The sequence below is a fragment of the Urocitellus parryii genome, chromosome 2 (assembly GCF_045843805.1).
Source record: "Urocitellus parryii isolate mUroPar1 chromosome 2, mUroPar1.hap1, whole genome shotgun sequence".
Taxonomy (NCBI): domain Eukaryota; kingdom Metazoa; phylum Chordata; class Mammalia; order Rodentia; family Sciuridae; genus Urocitellus; species Urocitellus parryii.
Genome location: NC_135532.1, coordinates 38,186,875 through 38,199,317, shown reverse-complemented (window position 1 = coordinate 38,199,317; position 12,443 = coordinate 38,186,875). Strand labels below are relative to the sequence as shown.

At 34.1% G+C, this 12,443-nt stretch overlaps 1 protein-coding gene across 1 annotated transcript in view; it reads left to right on the top strand.

The window, feature by feature from the left end:
• Setdb2 (SET domain bifurcated histone lysine methyltransferase 2) overlaps positions 1–12,443 on the top strand; it is a 43,783-nt gene that overhangs the window by 22,148 nt on the left and 9,192 nt on the right. The window contains exons 5-10 of the mRNA XM_026393657.2: positions 847–943; positions 3,320–3,883; positions 8,026–8,142; positions 9,084–9,253; positions 10,157–10,382; positions 11,170–11,266. Of these exons, the coding sequence (XP_026249442.2) occupies positions 847–943; positions 3,320–3,883; positions 8,026–8,142; positions 9,084–9,253; positions 10,157–10,382; positions 11,170–11,266 (1,271 nt within the window). The remainder of the gene's footprint in view (positions 1–846; positions 944–3,319; positions 3,884–8,025; positions 8,143–9,083; positions 9,254–10,156; positions 10,383–11,169; positions 11,267–12,443) is intronic.

Genomic DNA, 12,443 nt, shown 5'->3' with positions numbered 1-12,443 from the left:
GGGTTTAATCTGCAGCACTGCCCTCCCCCTGTAAAAAAAATGAGATAGAATTAATTGTAAAAATATGTATGAAGAAATGTTAAAAGAAACAACCAAATACTTCAACCTCTGCTTCCACAAAACAGATAGTTGTAGAATAATGAAAAGACAAAGGATGTATACATTTTCCACTTTGTGATCTTCTATAAGCCTTGAAGAGCTATGCTACTTTCTGTAAAATATAGGTAGATGCAGGGATACTTGATGTTCATATTAAAGTTGATTAAAAGTCAGATCAAATTAAGCCAAACTAGTTTCTTTAAGATTTATTTTTTCAACCCTCTATTTTTATGTGCTAAGGATCAAACCCAGTGCCTCACACATGCTAGGCAAGTGCCACTGAGCTATAGCTCCAGTCCATTAATTAATTTCTTCAGAAGAAATCTTCTAAGTTTTAAAATTTATCCTATGTTATTTTCTTAACACTTCTAAAAATTATACCTAATCTTTTGGCTCATTTTTTTTTTGGGGGGGTGGGCTTGGGGTATCAGGAATTGATCTCAGTGGCACTCAATCACTGAGCTACATCCCCAGCCCTATTTTGTATTTTATTTAGAGCAGAGTCTCATTGAGTTGCTTAGCACCTTGCTAGTTGCTGATGCTGACTCTTGCCTGAGCCTACTGAGCCACCAGGATTACAAGCATGTGCCACTACATCCTGCCTTGCAATCTTGAAATCATAATGTTTGCAAATTTTAGGGTTCTATATGGGCAAAATTTCTATTTGATGAGAGATTATTTGGAATTTTAGTGAATGATTTTTAAGTTGGTATAATTGTTGCTTGCATTTGTACTTTTTTCATGTAGATCATAAGCCTGTGACTTGGAATGAACTAGAAAACAAATCAGATGTGTTTTCCTCTACATCATATGAAAACTTCTTCTCACCGGACTGTACATTTCTGTATGTATATAAATTAATTTCTTAATGCTTTTCCATAGAATAGATAAAATATATAATAATAAGGTTTTTTTTCTATAAAACTTTAAATGTTGCAGATTTTAATATTTTATGTAGGTTTTGAAGTTTCATGAGTCTCTTAACAGGTTATTTATTTAATATCCGTGGTATTCCAGTCTTACAAAATTTTGCTTAAAATGTATCTGTATTTTATTAATACACTGAAATCAAGTTGGCATTGGTTTTGGATCATTTAGTTTTTGTTTTGTTTTTTTTACATAGCTAAATTATTTAGAGTATCAAAAGGGGTCATTGTTTGTTTTGGTAGTAGGGAGGGTAGCACTTAACCACTAAGCTACATCTGCAGCCATTTTTTATTTAGAGACAGGGTCTTGCTGAACTGCTTAGGGTCTCTCTAAGTTACCAAGGCTGGCTTTGAACTCAAGATCCTCCTACCTCAACCTCTGAGAATATAGGTGTGCGCCACTGTGTTTGGTTGAGTTCAGTTTTTTAAATGCAATTTAACAGTTCTAAAAAGAAAGTAGTGTCAAAAAGTTTTGGGGAATAGGCTAAATTTTTGTGACCTTCCTTTTTACTCTTATCTCTAATTTCAGTAAACATTTCTAGCATAAGTGATAATTGTACAAGAATAAATCTGACACTCTGATATTCATTGTTTATCTTTTTTTTTTTTTTAAAGAGAGAGGTAGAGAGAGGTAGAGAGAGAGAGAATTTTAATATTTATTATTTAGTTATCGGTGGGTACAGCATCTTTGTTTGTATGTGGTGCTGAGGATCGAACCCGGGCCGCACGCATGCCAGGCGAGCGCGCTACCGCTTGAGCCACATCCCCAGCCCCATTGTTTATCTTTAGTAGGTATTTTCGGCACCAAAACCTTCAAGCACTACCAAAGGGTAATCTGTGAAAGTATTTTCCTCTAGAGTAAAGAACATAATTTGAAAAAACAAGACCACATCTTTAAAGTTCTTAAGTCAATGCCTTAATTTTATTAAATATTAAATTAAGCTCCCCCCATTGTTAATTTGGAATTTATTTTTCTTTTTTTAAATACAAAATTTGAGTTGATCACTCTAAATCACTAAAATATTAATTTTTTGGTTTGGGTTTTGTTTTGTTTTGTTTTGTTTGTTCTTTTTTGGGACCAGGGATTGAAACCAGTAGCATTTTACCTCTGAGCCACATCCCCAGCCCTTTTTTATATTTTGTTTAGAGATAGAATTTCACTGAGTTGCTTAGGGCCTTACTAAGTTGCTGAAGCTGGCTTTGAACTCCAGATCCTCCTGCCTCAGCCTCCCACCATTGGGATTATAGGCTTGCACCACCGTGCCCAGCCAAGATTCTTTTTCATGCAAACTTTTACCCAACAAACTATCTCACATTTTATGCTTAGACAGTAGTATTTTAATTAAGGCAGTAATATATAAATGCAGGATTTGGTTTATTCATGATAAACGTCACTTCTTAAGTTCATTTTAATAACTCATCACAATGTTTTTAAATTTTAGATCTCCTGTCTATAATGTTTTATGTATGTTCTTTCTAGCTTATCATCTTGTACAAATGAATTAAAATTTTCTAGTCTTTATTGTGATCACTGAAAATATTTAATAGTATATAACCAAAGACAAACCTTTTTGCTTCCTCTCTAATCCACACACCTCTTCTTACTGTTCAAAAAAAACCTGTTCAGTTGTGAATTTACTTTCCTCTACTCTTGTCCTACCTACATTTCTCTCATAAGGTTGTCATGAGAAATCAAAATTCACTGCTGTAGTATTCAGTAGCATTTCCAAAACCTTAAAACTTATTAAAAATCTTATCCAAAAGGAAAACTTGGTTAATTTGGACTTTTCTCACCTGACTCAACACCTAGTGTTGGCTTTTTAAATTCTAAGATTTTTCCTTGTGCTGCTGGGAATGAAATCCAGGGCCTTACATATGCCAGCCAAATGCTGTACCACTGATTCAGTGCTGTACAATATTCCAGAATTAGGTACAATCTTTAAATGGCTGCAGAACATGTGAAAATGTTTATTTCACAGTCTGGCTTATTTTACTACCATCCAAGACATAATAGTAACTACTTATTATATTAGTGTGCAGTTTTTTATTATTATTTAAAGGAAAAAAAATTAGTTGTAGATTTACACAGCATCTTTATTTTTATTTATGTGTGTGTGTATGTATTATGTATGTATGTATGTATGTATGTGGTACTAAGCATCAAACCCAGGGCCTCACACGATTGAGGCAAACGCTTACCACTGAGCTATAGCTCCAGTCCAGTGTGCAGTGTTTTTTTAAACGTGGAATTGAACTGTAAATTTGAGATACCAATAAATAATTTATTTTAACAGATCTACAGAAAACAAGGAAATTCTCCCTCTGGAAAATAAAGTTATAGACTTTAGGGGGGAAAAGTCATCTTTGAATTTATCTTATCAAAGTCATGGTTGTTCTGGTGCCTGTCTGATGAAAACACCACCGCCTTTCAAGGGAGAAAACCCTCTACAGCTACCAATCAAGTGTCACTTCCAAAGACGACATGCAAAGACAAATTCTCATTCTTCATCACTCCACGTGAGTTATAAAACTCCTTGTGGAAGAAGTCTACGAAATGTGGAAGAAGTCTTTCGTTACCTACTTGAAACAGAGTGTAACTTTTTATTTACAGACAACTTTTCTTTCAATACCTATGTTCAGTTGACTCGGAATTACCCAAAGCAAGAAGAAAATGTTTCTGATGTGGATATTAGCAATGGAGTGGAATCAGTACCTATTTCTTTCTGTAATGAAATTGATAGTAGAAAACTTCCACAATTTAAGTACAGAAAGACTATATGGCCACGAACATATTATCTAAACAACTTTTCCGACATGTTCACTGATTCATGTGACTGTTCTGAAGGCTGCATAGACATGTGAGTAGAAAAATGTGACATTTCAAAATTTGAATATAGGGACATTTTTCATGAAGTTCTACTGTGTATCAGTTTGTCTATCTAAATCCTGTTTACCAAGAGTCTAAAATAGAAAGTTGTACTTCCTCAGTAGCTATAAGAAAGGAAAAACTGCCAGGTATAGTAATTTGAAAATTATTCCTTCTGAGAATGAGTATTTTCTTTAATCTAGTATCATAATCATAATGATAGCAGTTACATTGCTGTTTATCAGAACCAGACACTGTCACAAAGTCCTTTTCTTATGTCCTCATCACCAAAACCCATGAGGTTGGTAATATTATCTCCATGTTACAAATGAGGAAGTTGAATCTCAGAGAAGTCATTTCAGAGACATCATAGGGCAAACAAATTAAACAATTAGAATTGGAACCCATGTTTATTTGGGTTTTTTTTTGAGATAGAATGTCATTGTTTGCCCTGGCTAGTCTTAAACTGGGCTTAAGCAATCCTTCTACCTCAGTTTCCCAAGGAGCTGTAATTACAGGTCTTCTCATCACTCTGAGCTAGAACTCATGCTCTTTTTTTGGCAGGGCAGTGGGTACCAGGGATTGAACTCGGGGACACTCCACCACTAAGCCACATGCCCAGCTCTATTTTATATTTTATTTAGAGACAGACTAAGCTCACTGAGTTGCTTAGCACCTCACCATTGCTGAGTCTGGCTTTGAACTTGCAACCTCATGCCTCAGCCTCCTGAGCCACTGGGATTATAGGTGGGTGCCACTGTACCCAGCAAAACTCATGTTCTTAACTACTATGTTATATTTTACTTTTATAAGTCATTTTAAAAAATCATTTTCTGGGGCTGGGGATGTGGCTCAAGCGGTAGCGCGCTCGCCTGGCATGCGTGTGGCCCAGGTTCGATCCTCAGCACCACATACAAACAAAGATGTTGTGTCCGCCAAAAACTAAAAAATAAATATTAAAAAAAATTCTCTCTCTCTCTCTCTCACACTCTCTCTTTAAAAAAATAAATAAATAAATAAAAATCATTTTCTGGCTTTTTAGCAAATTAATGGTGCTTGTAACTAGTATTCTTTGCTCACAGTATTGATAGTCCATAAAAATTGAAATCATGTTCTAATACATTGAATTTTCAAGAAATATTTTAAGGGTATGCAATGTACATACATTTGAGGGTACACAAATAAGAAGTGGAGTTGTGTTATATGTACATTTAACTTAATGCGAATTTAGCTACTTGTACTAGGCAAAACAAAGAGAAAAAGAAATAATTTAAATATATTTTCTCCCTCCTATTTCAGGATGGGTATGGTCAGAGACCACCAGTGGATGCTTGAATCCTTTGATAGTACTGAACCCTGCATAAATTGTTTTTTCCCCCATATGCTCTGCAGGATTACCACATAGTAACAAAGTTAATCTGTCTTTCCAAGGTTTTTGCTCTAGTGCCTCTTTTCCATTCCTACTCACGTGTTTTAGGGCCATAATTAAGTAAAATATGGATTACTTGAACATAAACAGTGTGATGCCATGACAGTCTATAGGATTTCCAAGAGTGACTAATAGGCAGGTAGAGTACGCAGCATGACAAAGGGATGATTCACATTCCAGGTGGGATCCAGTGGGACAGTATGAGATTTCATCCCACTGCTTAGAACAGCACGTAATTTAAAACTTATAAATTATTTATTTCTGGGATTTTCCAATTTATACTTTCAGACAGTGGTTGACCATAGGTAATGGAAACTGCAGAAACTGAAACCATGGAAAAGGAAAGGCCTACTATAATGTAGATAATAGTTTTCATCATCCTCTCAGTTGCAATATGAAATGAGAGATACAAATGTGCTGTTAACCTCAGTTTATCTCAGTTCCTTTAAGCCTCTTGTAGAGAAGACCCTTCACTGTCCTGAGTTTATTCAGTTTATATTTATTTATTTATTTGTTTGTTTGTTTGTTTGTTTATTTTAGGTCCAGTCATGGTGGCACACACCTGTAATCAATCCCAGTGACTTAAGAGGCTGAGGCAGGAGGATCACAAGTTTGAGGCTTGTCTCAAAAAAAATGCAGGATGTGGCTCAGTGGTTGAGTGCCCCTGAGTTCAATCCCCAGTACCCCTACCCCCCAAAAAAAGAAAAGAAAAGAAATGCAGGAGGCTGGAGGTATAGCTCATTGGTTGAGCACTTGCCTAGCACATATTAGTCCCTGGTTCAATCCTCAGTACTGCAAAAAAAATAAAATAAAATGAGAAATTCCTTTATACATCCAAGAAGAAAAATTAAAAAGATGAAACTTTCAAAAAGATAATCTCTGAGAGTTCTCTATAATTGCAGAAGGATGAGAATCAGATTGAAAAGGCCAACTCTGCATGAAGAAGGGAAAAAAAGATAAATATATATCTAAATATATCATGATTCAACTTTTAAAATATCTGGGTAGAGTAGATCTCAAAAGCTATCAGATAGAAAAAGTTGATTTCCTACAAAAGAAAAACAAACATACTGACAACTTATTTTTATCAGAAATAATGGAAGACTGGGGGTTCAGTTTAAAGTGCTGAAGGAAAATGAACGCAAAATTAGTATTCTGTACCTAGCTAGTTATTTCAAGGGGTGATTTTTTTTTCCCAGTTACACAGCAGTTGAAGACATGTATATCTACAGTTTATAGCACCAGTATTTTTAGGTAGGTCTACAGCATTGTTGTCCAAACAAGAGGGTTAGTGGAATGTAAAATTATTTAACTATTTGTATGTTATAATTAGCATATTTCAAATTAAATACAATAGAAAATATCCAATTAAATCACATATAATAAGGGTAACGTTTCATGCCACTGTTTCAATTTATATACTTACATATAAATATGTATATATGCCTATACAAGATCATGAAGCAAATGTATTTTTCACTGTGGTTCACAGTCAAAAATATTTGAAAGCCATTACCTTTAAGATGCTTACACATGTGCATAAAAATAGGGATGCTCATTGCAACATTGTTTACTGAAAATCTGTAAGCTACTTAATAATAAACCAGGTGAGCAATAGCTAAATAGAAAACTTAAAAGGAATTAACCACATTTTTATATATTACAGATGAATCTCAGAAACACTATGTTGAACAGAAAGCAAGTTATAATGTAATACCTGTAGTAAATTTTTAAACATGGAAAGCAATACAGTATGTTGTTGGTTTATACATGTGTATATAAAATTATCTAGGATGCCACATCAAATCTCTTGAAGCTTTAGTTTTATCAGCAATGTATTTTTTTCATATATTGGTATCTGTGTTTTAAATTGCATAGGAAAAAAAAGAAGGTGTAAACAAAACACTGACAACTAATTCTGAGTGATAAAAATATGAATGTTATTTGTGTTTTTCTGAACTTCATATATTTTATAAACAAAATCACATTGAAAAAAAGCTGGATTTTTACATCCATAAACAGAATCCAACTTAATGAATTTACTATTTTCTCCTATTGCAAATAGCAGTCACCATTTTGATAATGTAATTTTGTTATATATAAAAAATACAGAAGAGGGCTGGGGATGTGGCTCAAGCGGTAACGCGCTTGCCTGGCATGCACGGGACGCTGGGTTCAATCCTCAGCACCACATAAAAATAAAGATGTTGTGTCCGCCGAAAACTGAAAAATAAATATTAAAAAAAAACAGAAGAGATTTATAGAGGAAAAGTTAATCTTAATAGGTATGTGGGGAGGAAATACGTGGATTCAATTTTATGGTTACAGGTGCCTAACATCAATTTGAAAATAGGATTCTAGTAGCCAGATGTTTGACATAAGTCTCCAATATGCTTTTATGTCACTGGAGTGAGAAAGAATTTAGGACATCTGCAAAACTGTGATTCTGTGAATTTGACACATCTAAGATTATCTATTGTAGAAAAACAGAGTAACAGAATATTCACTAACGGGTTTCTGCTGAATAAGAGATGATTTCATTTTGAAAAGTTAAAGAAGTCTCATGTAGTCCATTAATCAAATAACTATTCTAAATACAATGATATTCTTTATATTCTTTATTTCATCATTTATACTTTTATCACGATAGTCTCTTAACTTGATGTTTTTGATTCTTATTTTTTCATCCATTGCCTTCCTTTTAGAACAAAATGTGCATGTCTCCAGCTGACAGCAAGGAATGCCAAAAGTTGTCCTTTGTTAAGTAATAAAATTACCACTGGATATAAGTATAAAAGGCTACAGAGACAAATACCTACTGGGTAAGATACCTTGAGGATTTGTTGCAGGGTGTTTATATCTGTGAAGGTGGGTACTTTTTTATTGTGGTCAACAGTCTTACAGATACTGTTTTAATCTGTTTTTAATACCCAAAATCTAAATTATTATGGTTTAATAATTCAGAAAACGCCTATACAGTGTTTTTGAAAATGAAAGTCAGAGACCACATAGTTATCATGCAGAGTATACTCAAACACTAATCTGCATCAAGTCTGGCTCTTAACCCTCTTAGGATCAGCCTACTTTGGGTGGCCATTTCCCCATTAACAAATATACTGGGCAGAGCTCTCTGAGAATTAGGAATTTTCAAGGTTGATATTACCAAATAATATCTTTAGAACAGAAAAGAAGAATTTAACTCCTAGACATTTTTAAAAAACTAAAATTAATTTGCCAGGCATCTGACTTATTTATATTCATGAAACAGCTCAATGTGTAACTACTATTGTATAATCCCCATTTTTTTTAAGGATTCTTCCCTTTTTTTTTAATCTTCATTTTATTTATTTTTATGTGGTGCTGAGGATTCAAACCCATTGTCTCACACATGCTAGGCAAGCACTCTACCACTGAGCCACAACCCCAACCCTTATAATCCCCATTTTTAAAATGAAAAAACAAAATGAACCCACAGCTGATAAAAGCAAAAGGTATGATGGGTAGTCTAGCACTAAGAATTTTCAGGGCTGGGATTGTAACTCAGAGATAGAATGCTTGCCTAGCACATGTAAGGCCCTGGGTTTGATCCTCAACACAATTTAAAAAATAAATAAAGGTATTGTTTCCATCTACTGTTAAAAATAATTTAAAAAAAAGAATTTTCATAATCTGCTTCCTTCAGTGCCAGGAAAGTAGCAGTATAAATTGCTTTTTGCTTCTTGGGGATCTTACTGATTTTCTCTTTTACATATTTTGTTGACAGCATTTATGAATGCAGCTTAATGTGCAAGTGTAATAGACAAATGTGTCAAAACCGAGTTGTCCAACACGGTCCTCAAGTGAGGCTACAGGTGTTCAAAACTGAGAAGAAGGGATGGGGTGTACGCTGCTTAGATGACATCGACAGAGGGACGTTTGTTTGCATCTATTCAGGTAAAGCAAAGGCTTGTTTTCTAATTATTCTATAGTGGGATCTACATTTCTGAATATACCTTTTCCTATTCAGGAACCAGTGCAACCTGCTCATTTGAAATTCCAGGTTCATTTCAGGAAGGGCAAAAAGAAACTTGTAGTTATTGGCATTCAGGGTAATCACACTTGGATCTCTGCCATGCACCACTTATGTACACACATACCACACAACCTGCCTAGACATTTGTCTCTCATGTTTCTCAAAATAACTCTTGAATGGAAGCTGCCTATAATATGCCAAATGATATCAAGAAGCATCATTAGCTCTATCAGCATCATTAGAAATTACACCTAAGGATCTCTGATCTGTCTAACAAGGATGAGTGAGAATAGCCAGTTGCTAATCTGATTTGGTCACTATTATTTTAAGTTCCTTGAAAGAAAATGCATAAATTTTAGACTAATATTTTAATATTATGCAGGACTTTAATATGAGAACAATAGGTACATACAGCATTATTTTAAATAGGTCATTTTCTAAAAGAGTATAGGTTTCAAATGCTAAAGCCTTTTTAACTAGACAGAAAAGTTGCAATTTTAAGACTAGATTTCACCTCTCTAGAATACTTAGATTGGTTTTTTTGTTTTATAGTACTATAGCTAAATCTCTTCTCTTTCATGTTATACCAAAATGGGCAAATGCTTCTTTTAGACACCCTGTATTTCTTATGAATGGAAGATAAGAAATACCTTATTGCTTTTTTTTTTTCTTTTTTTCTTTTTTTGCTGTCTCACAACATTTTTCTAGGATGAGTTAATGAGTTTCCACAGGATCCTTTGGTCATGGAGCAGAAATAGACATGTCATTTTATTGTTAGAAATTAGATTATCTTCCATCTTGTTCAAACTCTTTTTTTCTTTTAGGAAGATTGCTAAAGAGAGTCAATCCTCAGAAACCTAATGCTGTTGATGAAAATGGAAAAGAAGAGGATGTTATGAAAAATATATTTTCAAAAAAGAGAAAAATAGAAGTTGCGTGTTCAGATTGTGAGGTTGAAGTTATCACGTTAGAATTGGAAAAGCGACCTAAAAGTGCTGAAACTGAGGAATATCCACCTAAGTTTAGTAGTAATTCAAACGAGCCCATTATGTAAGTAAGAACACCAATCACAGTTACCCTGCTAGGAATCAAAAGTGATTCTTTCTCCTTCCTCTTTCTTTTTTATTCTTTTGCCCCCCACTCCTATTTATAATTTTGCTTCACAGTTATAAATTTAATACTTTGAGAAATTCAGGCCACTTTAATTTTAAAAACCTAGCCAATACACTTTCCTCAGTGCCCATTTCTAGAGTTTTGCCTTGGATGATTTTCAGCAGGATGTCATGACATTTGCTTTTGATGTTTGTTTGTTTTCTTTTGTTTCATATTGCCATTGATTTGCAAAACTTTTATAGATTCTCTTTTTTTAAACATACCTCAAAAATTATTGACTTGCCAGGCTCAGTGGTGCAAGCCTGTAATCCCAGCAGCTCAGGAGGATTGTGAGTTCAAAGCCAGCCTCAGTAAAAGTGAAGCACTAGGACTGGGGATATAGCTCAGTTGGTAGAATGCTTGCCTTGCTTGCACCACAAAGAAATAAACAAAAGTGAGGCACTAAGCAACTCAGTGAGACCCTGTCTCTAAATAAAATACAAAATAGGGCTGGGGATGTGGCTCAGTGGTTGAGTGCCCCTAAGTTCAATCCCCAGTCCTCCCCCCAAAAAAATTATTGACTTTTAAATAAATTTTCTCCTCCAGTGAAGGGTAGTTAGAGATGTTCTTAATTTAATTATTAATAATGCATATTTATGTAATTTTGATATTATGTACATTTTAAGGTCCACTAAAGAGAATTTTTAGTGATATGCAAAATAACCTTTTTTTTTTTCCCTTTCAGAGAGATGAACTATAACAACATCTCAAGAACTCAGTATCATTCAGTTATTAGAAGTCCTAAATCCAAGACAGCCATTTTTCCACATAATGGGAAAAAGGTGGTAAAAACTGGAAAATATAGATGGGGCCCTTCTGAGACCATTAACTGTTATCTTACATTTCTGTCTTTACTTAGTTTAAAATGTTTATGTTAGTTAATATTATGTAGAATTTCTTGTATTATTTTGCAATGGTATGCTGTTGAAGTTTTAAGACATATTTTATTTACTTAGTATTGTTCATAGCAGTTGCATATTTCCAACTTAGATATATGAGGAGAATTTTAAGTTAATAGTGATATAAAAAAGAAAAGTGATGGAATAATTTAGATTAAAGAGAAAGTTGTTTTGAGATACAAGAGAAAAAAGAGCTGCAATTTTATAAAAGAATCATCCAGAAAGCATTGTTTTACATGGTAGCCTGAGGATATACTTTTCAAATTGAGCTGAGAAGACTAGTCCGACTGAAACTTGGAAGAAGAAAAAGATATAGGAAAAAGAACAGAGACAGACATAATGGTAGCTTACAATAGGGCTTGTTGGTGAAAAATAAAAACTCGGATCTACATGTACAAATACTTGCCCCCTGCCTAGTAACATTACAGTAATAACCTTCTCAGTATCATATGGTTTATGGAAAGATTAAGCCAGTAGTTGTAATCTCCAGCTCTGTTGCTAGTTTAACCTCCAGCTCTGCTGCTTACTAGCTAGCAGACATCTCCATGGGTGCTTTCCTTTTATCTGTAAAATGAAGATAATAGAATCTATCTCAAGAGTTCTGAAGATTAAATGAGAAAAATAACAGAAAACTTTCCTAGCACAATGCTTGGCACTCAACTAAGTGTTCAATAAATATTGACATTTCAAATACTATATGAACTTGAAGAGAAAAAAATAATGGTCAGCACTTATTGAGCAATTAGTTGTGTGCTGAGCTAAACATACACCCCTCTGTTGAAAGCATCACATTTAAGGGGACTCCATTGTCTACAATGCATAAAAACAAAATTCTTTAACCTTTTCTTTGAAGTGGAAACTAGCCAGTATATTTTTAATCCTTGCACAATTTACAGTTGAAGCCAAATTATAATCTTACACAGCACTTATCTCAGTTATGAAGGATGATTTGAATTGGTAAGTACAGAAAGATGTATTGGATTTATTAAAATCCAGAGAATGTCCTGACAGTCTTCATAGCTATACCTTTAAAAAGTGCCTAGAAATAGAACATATTGAG